The 14,831-nt window shown below is 37.7% G+C and overlaps 1 protein-coding gene across 2 annotated transcripts in view; it reads left to right on the top strand.

Moving 5' to 3' along the window:
- The window catches only part of LOC128738197 (protein max), a 72,688-nt gene extending 60,662 nt beyond the window's left edge, over positions 1-12,026 (top strand). The window contains exon 5 of one of the 2 annotated variants that reach the window (XM_053833145.1): positions 11,514-12,026. In XM_053833145.1, the coding sequence (XP_053689120.1) occupies positions 11,514-11,689 (176 nt within the window). In that variant the 3' untranslated portion in view covers positions 11,690-12,026. The remainder of the gene's footprint in view (positions 1-11,513) is intronic. The other variant, XM_053833154.1, reaches the window with a different exon arrangement.
- Positions 12,027-14,831: the final 2,805 nt, after the last annotated feature.

The following is a 14,831-nucleotide window of genomic DNA, read 5'->3' as shown; positions in this document are numbered from 1 at the left end:
TGAAAGTGAAATTATTTTCTAATCTTTTTATACGCAAAACAATTATGTAATGGATTAAACCTAACTAAACAATAGGTAAACGTCCCTTCTTTAAAATGGCATTGGATACAAATGGTTATGTTAACAAACAAAGGCGTTAGAGCTGTCAAAAGCGCGATGCGCAGAAGTGTTGCAAGTAACCCCGGTGTTGCAAGTATCCCCGGATGACGGTAATCAAAATTCTACAGTTCCTGAACAAGCAAACATAGAGGTATATGTACTATATTCAGCAAAGTTGTGTATTTTTACTATTTGTACAACTTTGTAATACATGAAAAAGTTATGCAACAATTCCAAAAAGAGCTAAAATAGAAAAACTGATTTTACAAGTTCATATACAAAAAATAAGGCTTTTCTATCTTCGCTGAAGAGATAGAAGGTTGCTGTCTTCAGCAAAATTTCTTGTAATAATATGCTCTAAAACTTGTCAATGTGTTATATTGAAACTTAAGAAAAATATTTTTTTTATTTCTTTTTTAGGGGGATTAATCAACATTTAAATTCTACCAGACGATAGAGCTTTCAATTTCAAGAAACTTCCAAAGGTTCGATAAATCGAAAACCAATTTCTTCCTGTCAAAACTATAATGCGCACGTTTTTTGGTTTTGGGCTATTGTGCCCACGCGTGTTACAAAAGTTGGAGCGAGTGTTCGAGGGTTAATATCTTTTGACCGGCAAAACCTATTCTTATGAAATTTTGCAGATACATTCGCAGTGTCAAAACCTTTCGTTTGATACTAAAATAATTGAAACTTGATAAATTGTCTTAGTTAAAATTATTATAAATAATTGTTAATTTTGATGTGTTGTTCACGATTGTTCATAACTTTCAAATTAAACGTCCAATCAAAAAACAATTCAATAGTGATCTATAAGGATATATTACCTTTCAAATGAGACTAATAGCGCAAAAATCGGTTCGGCCATCTCTGAGAAACAGGGGATAATTATTGCCTTGTCAAAACAGGTTTTTTAAGGTTAACTTTTAAACTACTCGTTTATTCTCAATCAAACTTTCTGACAATTTTTATGATAGCAAAAGCTTTCATTTGGTACTAAGATCATTGAAATCGGTTGTATGGTTCCGGAGAAAATCGTGTCAGGTAGTTTTCACATTTTTACCTTTGTTATACTATAACAAAGGTTTAAAAATTGGTCGAAAAACACGAAATTGATCCGAGGCCCGGAGGGCCAAGTCACATATACCAATCGATAGGGTTCGTCGATTTGAGCAATGTCTGTGTGTGTGTGTGTGTGTATGTATGTAATGATTGTTTCTATCGCCTGTTTCTCAGAGATGGCTGAACCGAATCGTTCGCTATTACTTTTGTTTGAAAGGTATTATTGTCTAGTAGATCACTATTGAGTTGCTTCGTGACACGACGTTTCGTTTAAAAGTTATAAGCAAAAATGTGAAAAATACGTGACACGGGTTTCTCTAGAACTACATGCCCGATTTCAGCGATCTTAGTATCAAATGAAAGCTCTTATTAAAGCTAAGTTATTCAGGAATTTTTAATTGAAAACAAACAAGTAGTTTAAAAGTTATGCTTAAAAAACCTGTTTTGACAAGGTGATAATTATCGCCTGTTTCTTAGAGATGGCCAAACCGATTTATGCGCTATTAGTCTCATTTGAAAGATAATATATCCTAATAGATCACTATTGAATGATTTTTTGATTGGACGTTTAATTTGAAAGTTATGAGCAACCGTATACACCACACCAAAATTAACAAAAATTTATAATGATTCTAACCAAGATAATTTACCTAATTTCAATTATTTTAATATCAAACGAGAGGTTTTGACACTACGAATATATATGCAAAATTTCATAATTGGTTGTAGCGGTCAAAAGGTATTAACCCTCGAACACTCGCGCCAACTTTTGTAACACAGTTACTCGCGCGCACAATAGCCTCAAACCAAAGAAAACGTGCATACTAGAGTTTTGACTGGGAAAACTTGGTTTTAGGTTTATCGAACCTTTAGAATAGTTTCTTGAAATTAAAAGCTCTATCGTCTGGTGGAATCTAAATTTTGATTAATCCCCCTAAAAGTGAATAAAAAATAATATTTTTCTTCAGTGTCAATATAACACATTGATGTGTTCTGCAAAGTTATAGAGCATATTATTACAAGAAATTTTGCTAAAGACAGTAACCTTCCATCTCTGCAGCTAAGATAGAAAAATCTTATTTATTGTATATGAATTTGTAAAATCAGGTTTTATACTTTTGCTCTTTTTGTAATTGTAGTATGACTTTTTCATGTATTACAAAGTTGTACAAATGATAAAAATACACAACTTTGCTGAATATAGTATACCTCTTTATTTGCTTGTTTAGGAACTGTAAAACTTTGATTATAAAAAATACCCTAATTTTGACTACGAATTACTTGACTACCAGCAGACGGATACATTTTAAACATTTTACATTGGGTTGCTTTGCTGCATACAGACACCATTTTTCCATATGGAGAAACGAGAGAAAATTCCACTTGGGGTCAATTGCGGTACACCTCGCTTGCTGATTGCTTCGTTTCTGTGATGGCGGTTTATGCTGATCTATTTTCCCAACAATTTAAATTATTAATGCATTGAATAATTATGACATTTTGCTCAGAATAAGTTTATTGAAGAATATACGTTAGTTAAACAACGATTTGTAACTTTATAACAATATGGCGTGTTGTACAAAATACAACAGCGTGAGTAACCGAAGGTTAATAAAAATTGATGAAAATTATTCTAGAAAACTCTATTGATGTGAATCAAATAGAATGGCATTACAGGAAATTATGCATAGTTCAAAACCCTATAAGCTAGACCTTTACTAGGCAATGTATATGTTAAAGAATAAGGTTTTCTCTTACAACTTACTTTTATTTGCACTTACTCAAATTAATAACAACTTACTTATCCTTACTCAGCAATTTCATGAAAAAAGGATCTATCAAAATTTAAAGGTGTTCCTATTTTGTTCAAAATTTGTAAACTTATTCAATTTTCAAAAATTTTATGTAAACCAACGCATTACGCAACGTTGACCAATAGATGAATTATGTTCCGAAAACGTGTCGATTTCTATCTCAAATAGCAAGTAAGACCGTATAACAAAGGTTCCTTTCACCACTAGGTGGATTAAATCGGGTTTTACTAATAACTTTTAAACGAAAAGTGGGACCACGAAACAACTCAATAGTGATATACTAGGCAATAATACCTTTCAAACAAAAGTAAAATTGAACAAATCGGTTCAGCCATCTTCGAGAAACAGGCGATAGAAAATGAAGCGCGCACACACACACAGACACACACACACACAGACACACACACACACAGACACACACACACAGACACACACACACACACAGACACACACACACAGACACACACACAGACACACACACACAGACACACACACACACAGACACACACACACAGACACACATACAGACACAGACACACACACAGACACAGACACACACACAGACACAGACACACACACAGACACAGACACACACACAGACACAGACGCACACACAGACACAGACATACACACAGACACACACACAGACACAGACACACACACAGACACAGACACACACACAGACACAGACACACACACAGACACAGACACACACACAGACACAGACACACACACAGACACACACAGACACACACAGACACACACACACAGACGCACACAGACACACACACAGACACACACACACACAGACACAGACACACACACACAGACACACACACACACAGACACACACACACACAGACACACACACACACACAGACACACACACACACACACACACAGACACACACACACAGACACACACACACAGACACACACACACACACAGACACACACACACACACACACACACACACACACACACACACACACACACACACACACACACACACACACACACACACACACACACACACACACACACACACACACACACACACACACACACACACACACACACACACACACACACACACACACACACACACACACACACACACACACACACACACACACACACACACACACACACACACACACACACACACACACACACACACACACACACACACACACACACACACACACACACACACACACACACATAGACATTGCTCAGTTCGTCGAATCCTATCGATTGGTATATGTGACTCGGCCCTCCGGGCCTCGGTCCAATTTCGTGTTTTTCGACCAATTCCTAAACCTTTGTTATAGTATTTATTTATTTATTTATTTATTTTTTTATTTATTTATTTATTTATTTATCTGATAGCGTAAGGTAAACCTTTTTGTATGCTATCTCCGAATGTCACAGTTATTATCATATACATAATTTGTATCATTTTATAAATTCTAAATACATTACATACTAACAATTAATTTAATGACGGTTAAAAAACTCTAGGCAGCCCCTCTTAAAATCTGCTTCCGTTGACGATTGTTTGACCACAGTGGGTAAAGAATTCCATATAGCAACACCTCGTACGAATAGTGAATTTGAGTAGCTGTTCGTGTTATTGCGCGGAATAATCAGGTTTTGGAGGCGACGTCCTTGAGTTGGTATCAGCTTCTGAAAGAGTGTTGGCGGCGAGCACGATGTGATCAGTTTACGCAGGAACAGGCAGGAACGGTAGGCATATAGAGAATCAAGGGGGCAGCCAATTAGATTTCTCTGCAGGTGACTCACATGAGCATAGCGGCTAAGTCCATACACGAAGCGTACACAAGAGTTAAGGGCAACACGTAGTCTGCTCATGGGATTAGCACTTGGATTGACATGCAATATATCCCCGAAAAGGAAATGTGGCAGTATCAAGGCCTTAAACAGCCTAAGCCGTATGTCGATGGGAGCAGCAGGTGCACAACTATGAAGCGAACGAAGGCACGCGTAGATTTTTCCGCATTACTGGTTAATAAGGCCATCCCACTGGAGATCAACTTGAAACAAAAAACCAAGGTTCATCGCTCGATCCGTCCAGTCAATAGCTTGGCCGTCCAATATAACAGGTGGCAACAAATCCATTTGCGTAGTATTCCTGCGTCGTCCTCGAATAAACATAGCTTTACTTTTAGCTTGGTTAATGTGCAACTGATTTCCTAGTGACCACTCTGCAATTCTGGTAAGGTCTGTATTCACCAAATCGACGAGATCTCGTGAACAAACACCTGGGCGGCTAACATATAACTGTACATCGTCCGCAAAAAGCTGAATGGAACAGTGCCGAGGTATTGTTGGCAAATCGTTCACGTGGCAACAAAAGAGTAGTGGGCCAATCACGGAACCTTGTGGCACACCGGAGGTGCAGTAACCTACTTCGGACTGTAAGTCTCCACAGAAAACAATTTGCGTTCGTTCATCGAGGTAGGACTCCAACAAATTCACTGCAGAGCTTGAAAAATTAAACTGCGTTTCCAGCTTCGAGCACAACAACCGGTGAGGAATAGTGTCGAATGCTTTAGAAAAATCAAGTAGAAGTACAGCAGATCCTTTTTTGTCTACTGTGCTTGCCAGAGCATCGTACACACGAAGAGCTGCAGTTTGTATGCTTTGGCCTTTACGGAAACCCGCTTGGAACTCCGACAATAAGTTGTTATCCGTAATGTACGCCGACATCTGGTACTTCAACAGCTTTTCGAACGCCTTCGACAAAGCACTCAGTATACTGATAAGGCGAAGGTTTGTAAGCGTATTAATATGAGCTTTTTTCCTTAGCGGTAGCACCTTAGCTTGCTTCCAGCAAGTCGGATATGACGATGTTCTTATAATGCTGTTGAACAAGTGAGTGATTTGGTGCACGAGCAACGGTAAAATTAATTTCAAGAACTTTATCGGCAACCCATCTAGTCCGACAGCATTAGATTTCACGTCCCATATGGAATTTATAACTTCCCAATATTGCACCGGGCGAAACGAGAAACAATACTGTGAATTACTTGTTGTTCTAATATTCTCATCAGTCCCACTGCGAATGTAACTTGACAAGAAGACTTGGTTTACTTCATCTGGATGAAATTCACAAACTGTAGACGATTTATCTTTTCCCGCACCGATGCTTTTCACCCGCTTCCATAGGACTTTGGACGAAATTTGACTATTAAGGAATTGCTGCATGTACTGTGCTTTTGCATTCGCTATCACCGTGTTTGTTCTGTTCCTCAGCACTTTATAACGATGTCTTGCCTGATCCTTTGAATCTCTGGGTGATCTGAGCCAATCTCGGTAAGCTAGGTCTCGTTCCAGCATAGATTTCCTTACTGTGTTGCTAAACCATGGATTGCAAGTCTTCTGTTGATATCCCCTGCGAAGCGGAATGCAGTCATCGTGGATCTGCTTCACATTTGAATTAAAAAAACTGACTAGCTCGTTTGGATCCTGGTTATTATAGAAAACATTCCAAGGTATAGACGAAACAGCATTCAGCAAGGCGTTTGCATCAAAATTAACGTAATCGCGATACACGTCAACTCGGTGGGTCGGTTTAGCATCAAAATCCAGTGAACCAAAAATAACATCATGCTGCGAAAGTCCAGGAAAGCCAACTTGATTAAATCGTAGCACTTTGTTACTGCAGCTGGTGATGAACAGGTCTAACTGCGAGCATCCGCTATTGTGGTAAAACGTGGGCTCTTCCCCGATGGATAGCATAGCAAAAGTATCTAGCATACTTTTAAACTGGGCTTGTTTCCTACACACCTTAGTCAAATCGATGTTAAAATCTCCTATGAGCAGAATGTTATTATATTGTACACTAAGAGTCTCTAATTTGTCGGAGAGGTATCTTGTACAATCACTTTCCGGAGGACTATAGACAACCATTAAAAGCATCTTTTCACCACCCATACGCAGTTCGAGCGCTAAACACTCAGTTTTATCCTCCGAATCCGTTGAGAGTACAGTGTTGAAGATTTTTCTACAGCTTAAGTAATCCCGGTAATATACGACAATTCCTCCTCCGCGTTGATAACATCTATCATTACGAACCAGTGAAAACCCAGGGATGGCTATACTACGGCTGCTGTTCCTACTAGAGAGCCAGGTTTCGGTGAAGCAAGCAACAGTAATCTTGGAATCGTGGAGAAAGTCCTTAATTTCATCCAGTTTAGCTGATTTCCTAGCGCATAAACTCTGAACATTGCCATGACAGATATTTAACTTTCCATAAGGCAAAACAGCATTCACTACTGCACCGGGGTAAGAGAGCAATTTTATGGAGGGCGTAAGAGGGGGGGGGTGGGCTCCTATACAAATGAAACACAAATTTCCTCAAAACTTCAGAACTAATCAAGCAAATGGAACCAAATTTGGCATGTGGGACTTTTAGAAGGTAGGATTTTTTTCCATGGTATACTAAGACCCTTTCCCCTTCTAAGAGGGATAAAGGGATTCCTCATAAATCTTGAACTAATCAAGCAAATGAAACCAAATTTGACATGTGGTGGTTTCAGAAAGCAAGAAATTTTTCTATGGTGAATTGAGACCCTTCCCCTCTTTAGGAGGGGGGCTCCTATACAAACAATATACAAATTTCCTTATAAATCGAGAATTAATCAAGCAAAAGGAACCAAATGCGGCATGTGGAGGTTTTCAGAGGTAAGAATTTTTTCTTTGGTGTACTGAGACCCCTTCTCCTTCTAAGCGGGGGGACTTCCATATAAATGTAATACAAATTTCTTCATGATTGTAGAATTAATCAAGCAAATGGAACCAAATTTGGCGGTAAGCTGTGAAAGTAAACTAGTAATACCTTCTCGGAAAAAGAGACAGTGAATCGATGCCGATAACTTACGTGCCTGTTGCCGTCGTATTTGCGATGAACGTGCTTTGGCTTTAATGTTATTTGTATCCAATGGCCATTTTAAAGACCACAAGCGAGTTAAAGCAAGATTATTGAAACATGTCAAGCTACGCATAATAACTTTTAATGCAATGTGGGCTGGTTATTCATTACTATTTCAACCTTTATGATGCACACAAGTGATTTTTAAAAGGAATCTATGTCTCAATAGTTGCAGGCGTTGTACTTATGAACGCCCGTCCACGTTTTTTTAAAGACACTATTGCATTCAATGAAGAATTCAATCTGAATATTTCGCTCTATTCATTCACTTAAACAATGGCACTCACAGATGCTTACAAACATACATTTGCCAGTTTACATTAGTCTTTGATCTAATGGTCTGATATAGTCCTACGTCACCCTTTCGTACAACCCTTAGGGCTGTATACCTTGCAGTTTTTGACGTAGGACTACGTCTTACGGCAAGATTTGGGATAGGGTGTCATTCCAAAAAATCGAAAAATGCGAGCGTCACGAAAAATGAAAGGTTTTGAGCGCCAATAGCTCAGCGGTTTTCCGATCGATTTTCAATATTCTTACACCAATCGATCGGAAAATCTTCTAAGAATTGACCCAAATGAAGGAAACTATGGATACTTGATGTTGAATTATTGAAAAATTGAAAATAATGAACCTATGTTTTATCAGAGTTCTCGCTTCGTGATTGGTTGGAAGATTCTTTACGATGATCTAAACCTATACCAATTTGATATCTGTGCTTGGGAAGTAAGCCAAAACAAGTGACCAAGTTTCCTAATTTCAACAACATTTCTTAACACCGCGGTTAAACCTAGACCATTTTGATGTCCTTGCTTGGGAAGTACGCCAGAGAGAGTGACAAAGCCCCCTCGAGTCAACAGACTTCTTACGAACGCGATTAAACCTAGTCTAATTTGATGTCTGTGTTAGGGAAGTGTGCCAGAAAAAATGACACAAGTTCGTTGTCCCAACAGATCGCAAATTCTTTACTGCGTGACGATTAAACCTCGGCGAACTTGATAAAACTTGTGCTCGGCGAACTTGTGTTGGAAAAATGTGCTACAGCTGTACTATTCGGTTATAATAAGACTGTATGAATACGCATGCTTGCCGTTTCATTAGAAGTGTAGTGAAAAGATGTGCTGTTGATAAAATAAAATTGAATTGGTAAAATCCGTTCAACGTGGGAAACCATGGATAATAAAAACAATCTTTAATTTCAGTAAGGTAGCAGGAAAGCAATAGTTTGTGTTCTTGATTTTGTTAAATTGTTTTCAAATGCACAATCTTTTGAGAATTGAACGTATGCAATGTTACTACCTTGATTAATGTTACATACAACGCATGTAGCATATATATATGTTGCATATAGCATGTATAGATGAAGAATCGAATGATTACAAGCATGAATACATGCCACTATCACTACAAAGAGACTTACGTAGTCCTGCGTCACCAGTATGCGGCCGTGTCTTGTACACAACCCCTCTGATTTTTGCTTTTTTTTCAATTTGCCCGGTCAACTGAGTATGACGCTTGATTATTGTCAACGTATTCATACCAACGGGGTTCAGACTAAAAATGTTCAGATTAAAGAATGTCATTCCAGTGGGGTACACGGTAGTTCGAACATGCCTACCCAAGCAACCATAAGCATTAATCTAAAACCGTATATTGGAAATAATTCCGCATCCCAAATGTCAAACTTTTGTATATTAGCAATCTTAATGCTTTTAAAACGTGTATTAACATTGTTGATGCATAGAAGCATTAAAGTAAATCTTAATGCTGATTTAGTAAGTAATATATGCGCATATAACGTAACAATATAATGCATTTAGTCAATTGCATTAAAATGAGCCGTAAGTGTTGATAAACGGCTGGTACTTGACTTCTTATTTTGCTATTCTACGGCCACTATTCGTGCCCTCTTCCACCTAACGAATGCCGTCTTTTTCTATTCTATTGGTAATGCAGGACAAGTAGCTATGATATGAGAGGGAATGTCACCAAGATTTAAATACGAATAATTTCTACTCACTCAATCAGTAGAATCAATATATATAGAATACCAGTGTCGCTGTTTTTCTACAGGACTCATTGTGGTAAACATGATGCTAACAATCTCTATCAAGTCTGTGAATCGGGAACTTTATTGTCAAAGTTGCTTATTGTTATTTATCTGTTCTTTATCTGTGCGCTGGTTGGTGCTGTCATCAGTGCGCGCATCGCTGTGTTTTCATGCCAGTGAAATGTTTTAAACGCTAATTTTCTTTTCGTCCGGAAGAATTGAATCCCAAAACTGTGCCTTTTTGCACCAATTTTTTCAGAATTTTGCAGCCAGCGAAGTTTACAATCACATTACTTGGCAGCCATATTCGAAATTTCAAACTGGTTGTCAAAGTTTGACAATGAGATTCCCCTTTTGATGAACCTCAGGCATACACACATATGCATATATATTGTAAATACATTATCTGAATATGTATGATGTTTACCACGCGCACTGCAGCGACACTGGCATTCTATATATATTGATTATACTGCTCAATCACATCCGCTATGGTTTAGATAGCAAAGGTGCAAGGAAACGAATGAGGTTGCATGACTAACTCCCGGTTCGAGCCCTGTCTAGGTGGTAAGATCATTCAGCATTTCAAAAAATGGTTCTGTTTATCCTGCTCTCCTTGAGATGCAGCAAAATCGCTTGCTTTTTTAAATCCCGGCTGAATCTATTTTTATTTTTATTTACCATAACAAGCAAACGATATGCCGTCGATACTTTTTCGATACGTCGATAATGTAGACAAAATGACGTTTCGTTTAATTTCACTGATGTTTCACTGATAATGTTTATTGGATGCTTGTGGCGTTGGATGCTTGTGGCGTAGCATTTTAACAACCCGCTATTTCGCCTTTTTAGCATTATGTGAGTTCTACAGAAGTATACCGTGGACCCCCGTTCGTTTGACCGTTTGTAATCTGAACACTTTTTAATTTGAACCCCGTTGGTTTGCACGACGTGCAAATTAAAAATGGTTCAAATATTATTCTCAATATGACATCATTTACTTATGCAGACAATGCACCTAAACACGATTTGTTTGGACTGATCTAGCGTGTTTAATCTGTTTCACAATGCGTTTTCCCAACGCTTATGGTAGAAATCTGATCAGAGAATGAAATATTCGCTGCTTGCAACTGCCAACTGATTCAAACCACCAAAACAATAACAAAGAACAGGGCAGCCAGTTCACACAAGCTCTAGCATATATTTAGGGTTACCAGTTGTTCAAATTAAAAGCTAACCCCGTTAGTTTGCATGAGGAATCGTTCAAACGAACGGGGGTCTACTGTATAAAGAAAAATATGCTTTTAATCATAGTTCTGTATGCTTATACAATGTTGTCCAAGGACTAGTGTTTAGTGCTTACTGGTTACTTGGGTAGTCAACTTGGTAAAACTCGGTAAATCTCGACTTGCTTGGCAGAGTTTGAACCTGGAGATTTGTGTGAGAGCCAGAGATTTATTTTCAGGTTCTTATATATAAGCATCATGCCGTCATTTAGTAAAATACATTGACCTTTTGTTTCGCTTTCAGTTCGACAGTTGGAGCAAGCACGTGCTACAGGAAATTTTGGCGATGGCAGCGATATGGGATTGGGTATGAATGACAGTTCCAGGGATTCTGACAGCACGGATGATGACGGGGCTAGTAACCAGGATATGGCAGGCGTTCATCGAAATAAAAAGTTGAAACCCAACAACAACTATTAATGTTTGTATTTTGCTGTGTATGAAATATTAGGATTATCCGCGAAAAAAGTATAAATTTCAAAAACCAATTTTGATACGTTTATAGCAGTTTGGAATGAATCATATACCGGTTTTGTTGTGAATTCAGAATTTGTAATATCTGTATCCAGTTAGGTTGAGACAATGAAAGTGTACAAACAGTTTTTATCTGCTCTTTTGTTATATACATATTTTTCTAACTTTTCTCGTCACGTATTTTTTTCTTTTGGATAGACAAGAATGGAAAAATCTTTGATTTAGTATATAAAATAATTGCGGATATATCGTGTTTATTTGTATATCTATTATAGACTATCTTTCAACAACCAATGTTTTTAAAATTTAATAGAATGAAAAGAAATGCTACATATTTTTCGAAGTAAATAACACCGCTATTGTGAGGATTGCTAGTCTTTACCTTAGATTATTAATAGTACGCAATAGATATGCAACTCTTTGATTTCTTCATATAACGCGTAAGTGGTATGCCATCAGCGCTACCTATCTGCAGCTGGGTAAAGCACACTGTCAATGTATGTGTGTAATGATCTCATCTTATAGAAGTTTTGGTGACAGATGTGAAAACTGTCATACGTCAAATCAAGAGCAACATTTCAATAGGGCCCAAGTGCAAAATATAAAAAAACTGGTTTTTTGGTTATATTTAAAGCTTTTTTAAGTATCTATAATAATACCAAACATCATAGCGATTTGAAAACTTTATGAAACTTAAAAAGCAAATTTGAAAAAGCCTTATGTGAAAACTGGCAACAAAGTTTTCATTTTGTGCTTCGGCCCTTCTGTATGAAAAAGCCTATACGCAGTTTGTGTTTTGTTTTGCATTCGGCCCTATTTTTGTTGTGAGATTTCAACGCATAGTGGCGAATAATCACTGGCCATCTCCGGTTAAGTACGTTTAGTAAGTAATAAATACACAATTTTTGAATTTCCGCTGGTAATCAATTGTCAACAGTGCAAATTAAATATTTTAGAAACAGCCAGTTCTGCAGTTGCTGCTGCGAAGATGATCCCCGCCGTACGCGAGAGACTCGACGGACGACCGAAAAAAACTACGATGCTACCTGCATAAATAACACGGTCATTCACAGACACGGCATGTTTAGAACTTAAGCCTGCGCGGCAACAAAAATTTAAGTTACTTTTCGGCTTACACGAAAAAAGCTATTTCGCTGTATATATATATCACCTGTGGAGGAACCGGACAGAGTTCGTTAGTTGCGCGCCCGAGACATTTACTATCGCTGAACTGCCAAGGCGTGATGCACTTGCACGCTGTGGTGAGTTAGAAATGCTAAATGAATGAACTGCTGCTGCTTCACACTACCAATAGCGACTGCCGCACCTCACGGGTAACACATTACGCTTCACAAACCTGTTCAACGGTGGCAGATTTGCCGGTGAAATTAAACCCTAACTTTTCTAGTAGAAATAATAAAGTTGATCGGTGTCCCAGTTACGAATTTTTAACCTTTTCTAGCCATTGCGCTTCAAAACAACGTGATAAAAAAAGGCCAAACGCGAAACGCTGTCTAAAAACCGGCCCAACACCAAAATCATATCACCACTGACAGTAAATAAAAGCCTCATGTCAAAGGCCCCATCAACAATTGATAATCAAATCAGCCTTATGAAAAAGTCGTATTACCGAATGATCTCCGACAACGGCCAAACGCATATTTTTGCAAATTACAAAGTAAATAAATGTTTTTTCTGCTAGTTGTTGCATTACACATTAAACTATTATGTTTTTGCATCATAATGTGATATTCAATTCTAAGCAACACTGTTTATATCAAATAAGGAGTTTAAAAATGATGCTCAAGTTTCAACATCGATTTTCTCGAAACTGTCAGTTTTGACTTCGGCCTATTTGAAATGTTGCTCTTGAAATGTGCACGCTGTCTAGTTGTATCTACACGCTTAAAAAATTTAACCCGCGAATGAATAAGAATAACTCAGAAATGAGTGACTTTCAACTCAAAAATGAGTAAAAACCGACTCACTTTGACAAAAAGTGGAACAGCCCAAAAATATGAGTAATGGCAATTTCTCAATTCTGAGTAGTTTAGGTCGACCTCATAACTTAGTTAAATTTACTCGTAATTTGTGTAATTACTACTCAGTTTTGGGTGAAATAACACTCATTTTTGAGTAAATATTGCTCGTTAATGAGCTTCTACGGTGGAACTCATAAAAGGAGTAAGAGTTACTCAAAATAGTGTGTAAAATATACGCATGTTTTGGGCTGTTCCACTTTTTGTGAAAGTGGGTTAAATTTTTTAAGCGTGTACCCCGTAACAAAGTGACAGTTAATAACAGTTTCCCATAACACCCACCAGTGCCAAAAATGTCGCGACGATCGTTTTTACGTGCCGGCCAAAATTGACGCACCATCGATTTCTTAAGGAAATGTTCACTTTTGTTACGTTAAATGTGGACGCAAAAAGTTGTCTGGATAACGATTCGAATAGTGCTTATTCACTAATTCAGCATTTTTTCATGTTTTTCGTTAAAACTGTTTGAATTCTTGCTAGTTTAATTTTTTTTTCTCTTTATTATCGAGATTTTCAGCCGTGGGTTGCTAGTTTAATTGTTTACAAGATAAAAAGCGGTATTTATTTAACAAGATTGTCACTCTTGTTTACGAGTTGTCTGTTCTAAAGTATTTATATATTGTGAGTTTCATTGAATGTTATCCACTGCGCAATTCAAAATGAAATGCTCTTTCATGATTGCCGGAGCGATTTTGTAGTTAATATAACAAGTTATACAAAACTCAAAGTGTTTATTGCTTTTGACAACAGAGCTTAGGCATTATTGCCTTTAGACCTCGTTGCACTCTATTCTCCACGAATATATAAATCTGTTCGCGAAGCATTTATTTAACTTTTCTAACATATTCCAGCTCTGAGACCTTTGTAATGTCTAAAGAGTGAAGAGATGGTCTTACCCGTTAGATGGTTGAACAGTGAATCTAAGTAATAGAGTTTGTTGCGGTTGGTATTTACTCAAAAACGTTTCTTCCAGTTGTATAAAAAACACTCTGTTACATGACAGAACCAAATAGAGCATTTTATTATGACAGAAGAAGCGGTTATTTGCT

This window comes from Sabethes cyaneus, chromosome 1, assembly GCF_943734655.1.
Source record: "Sabethes cyaneus chromosome 1, idSabCyanKW18_F2, whole genome shotgun sequence".
Lineage (NCBI taxonomy): Eukaryota > Metazoa > Arthropoda > Insecta > Diptera > Culicidae > Sabethes > Sabethes cyaneus.
Note: the sequence above shows the minus strand (reverse complement) of the source record. Positions and strands in the feature narration are given on the sequence as shown.